Source organism: Sinocyclocheilus grahami, unplaced genomic scaffold (assembly GCF_001515645.1).
Source record: "Sinocyclocheilus grahami isolate Dianchi unplaced genomic scaffold, SAMN03320097.WGS_v1.1 scaffold37.1, whole genome shotgun sequence".
NCBI classification, from domain to species: Eukaryota; Metazoa; Chordata; class Actinopteri; order Cypriniformes; family Cyprinidae; genus Sinocyclocheilus; species Sinocyclocheilus grahami.
Genome location: NW_015505216.1, coordinates 4570510 through 4573491, shown reverse-complemented (window position 1 = coordinate 4573491; position 2982 = coordinate 4570510). Strand labels below are relative to the sequence as shown.

General features: G+C 37.6%; 1 protein-coding gene across 1 annotated transcript in view; it reads right to left on the bottom strand.

Moving 5' to 3' along the window:
• The window catches only part of LOC107581772 (glycylpeptide N-tetradecanoyltransferase 1-like), a 17313-nt gene continuing 14331 nt past the window's right edge, over positions 1 to 2982 (bottom strand). Inside the window, exons 10-11 of the mRNA XM_016267422.1 lie at positions 674 to 811; positions 1 to 359 (exon numbers count right to left, since the gene is read on the bottom strand). Of these exons, the coding sequence (XP_016122908.1) occupies positions 339 to 359; positions 674 to 811 (159 nt within the window). The 3' untranslated portion in view covers positions 1 to 338. The remainder of the gene's footprint in view (positions 360 to 673; positions 812 to 2982) is intronic.

The window sequence follows — 2982 nt, the reverse complement described above, 5'->3', positions numbered from 1 at the left end:
TGTGTGTGTGCACTGTTGTTAACAATCATAACAGATTAAGGTTCCTCATCTCTGATGATGGTAATTACAATGGCTTTAGGTCCATGCGCAGAGAGAGAATAAGAAGAAGAGTGAGGGAGGGAAAGAGAGAGAAATAAGAGAGAAGAGAACACATCTTCTCTCAGTCTGGCAGCAGTAGTGCAGGTCCAAAAGGTCAAAGTTCAAACTTAAAAATGGCCGGTGAATACTCCTTCCTGAAGCAGGAAGTCCATTGGTAGCATCTGTCAGATGGTCAGTGCAGGATGTCATAAATCCGCCTCGCTGTCATGCGAGACACAGATTATGGATGGTGGAATGGGTCACTGTAGAACCAAACCCACCTAAAAAATAAATAAATAAATAAATAATTATGGCAGCTCAGTACGCTGTATATTAAACTTCTAGGATTTTTACACATTGAATTCAAATAAAGAAATAAAATGCTAAATGAAAAAAATTAAATGTAAAAAATAACCACACAAAGTGACACCTAGGTGCTTTGGGAGCCAGATTGTGAAGCACTATGGCCACCTAGTGAATTAACTTGTCAATGCTAAATTAGTGTACAAGCCAATGAACTTAACTTGACTTTGACCGACTAAAAAAGGACTGATTTTATTCGTCAGTCATGTCTATGACATCTGAGAACCTGTACCTTTTCTGACCCCATGCTGGGGCATTTCCAATTGTAGAGGTAATACTGCAGGTTTCCATCTCCAATGCCAAACTTGAGCTTCTCCAAAAATGTCTTGTTCTCCATTAGGTCCAGTGCATTAAAGACATCAAATCCTTTCTGAAGGGGAAATGATTTAAAGAAAAGCTTTAATAAATCTGCTCAAAGTTTAATGCTCCAGATCCTGTCAGTTACACACTTCAAACTGATGTTAGTCAGTCAGATGATAGTCTAAATAAACACAAGATTGCTTATGGTGCTTTCACTGCTAGAACAACATTAATTCATTTACGCATAATTTTTCCAAATGACAAAAAAAAAAAAAAATTGTAGCTCACTTCTAGCAACAAATTTACACCAAAACTATAAGTAAACTCAAATTAAGGCTAATTATTGAAAATGGATAATGAAAATCAACAATGGATTTATGGGTGGGCGATATACTGGTACACACAATCAGAGCCGTGGGGACCCTCCTCACAGTTATGAATGAATGAATGAAACTAGTCAGCTTGCGTACTTTGCGTATAGGGAGGATCGGCTCTGCACACAATTAACCAGTAGAAATTTGTCCACCGGTAGAGATTTTGGACTATCATGGTTACATGCTCACTTGATGTTGCTGTGAAAAAAACGAAATCATTTGCACGCGTTTTTAAGCATTGCGGTTTAAAAACAAGTGATTTTAAGTGGCTGAAATGCAATCAGCAGCGAAAGAGAAGTCATTTCACTATATGCGTGCTGTCTGAGAGACTGTTTCTGAGCACTGTCAGAGAGATACTTTTTGCTGCTTGAATGGTTGAAAGGCCTTGAATGGTTAAATACAAACACCTCTGTACGGTTTCCTTGTAAACGCAGTAATTTAGGTCTTTAAGGGTTAGTTCACCCAAAGATTCTGTCATTAATTACTCACCATCATGTCGTTCCAAACCCGTAAGCCCTCTCTTCATCTTCGGAACACAAATTAAGATATTTTTGATGGAATCTGAGAGCTCTCTGACCCTCCCATAGACAGCAATGTAATTACCACGATCAAGGTCCATAAATGTAGCGAGGACATCGGTAAAATAATCCATGTGACGTCAGGGGTTCAAATGTAATTTTACGAAGCTACGAGAATACTTTTTGTGCGCACAAAAAACGTATCCGCGTGAGGCAGCTGACACAGAATAACATACGCCAAAATGGCGCCAGGGTGACGCGGAGGAGACGAATTGTTGAATAAAGTGTTTTTTTTTTCTTTTGTGCACAAAAAGTATTCTCGTAGCTTCGTAAAATTATGGTTGAATGACTGACGTCACATGGATTATTTTACCGACGTCTTTGCTACGTTTCAGGAGACGAATTGTTGAATAAAGTGTTTTTTTTTTCTTTTGTGCACAAAAAGTATTCTCGTAGCTTCGTAAAATTATGGTTGAATGACTGACGTCACATGGATTATTTTACCGACGTCTTTGCTAAGTTTCTCACAACGAAACACACAGCGACTCCACAACATGGCAGTAGCGGCAACAGCAAGAATTAAAGTTACGCCTTCTTTCTTTGCGTGAACATTCAGGCGGCGTTACGCAAATCTTCCCACATCGTGACGTAGACATGTGGGGGCGTGTTAGAACGAGCTGTTTTAGGTAGGCGTGGCTGACTCTTAACTTTTATAAAGAATTTCTCTTTGGATTTGAGACTTTAGTCTTTGCAACTTTACAGATCTTCTTTATGCACCAAGAGCTTGTAACCCTCCAAAGGAAAATTTGAAATCGCATCATATGACCCCTTTAAAGTGACAGCAGTCTAATATTGCTGCTGTCTGTTATTCATGTTAATCAAACAACAAAAGAGAGGAAATATCTCACTGCTCTTGACTAACTTTTGTAACTTTATTAAGAATATATATATATATATTTAATTTACACAGTGAAGAATATGCCGTTTTTATGCACTGTTTTAGGTAGGCGTGGCTGACTCTTAACTTTTATAAAGAATTTCTCTTTGGATTTGAGACTTTAGTCTTTGCAACTTTACAGATCTTCTTTATGCACCAAGAGCTTGTAACACTTCAAAGAGAAATTTGAAATCGCATCATATGACCCCTTTAAAGTGACAGCAGTCTAATATTGCTGCTGTCTGTTATTCATGTTAATCAAACAACAAAAGAGAGGAAATTTCTCACTGCTCTTGACTAAATCACTTTTGTAACTTTAATGAGAAGAAATAGATATATTTTATTTACACAGAAGAACACGCAGTGTTTTTATTCATTTGATTACTTTATACAATGTATGTAGCATTTCTTA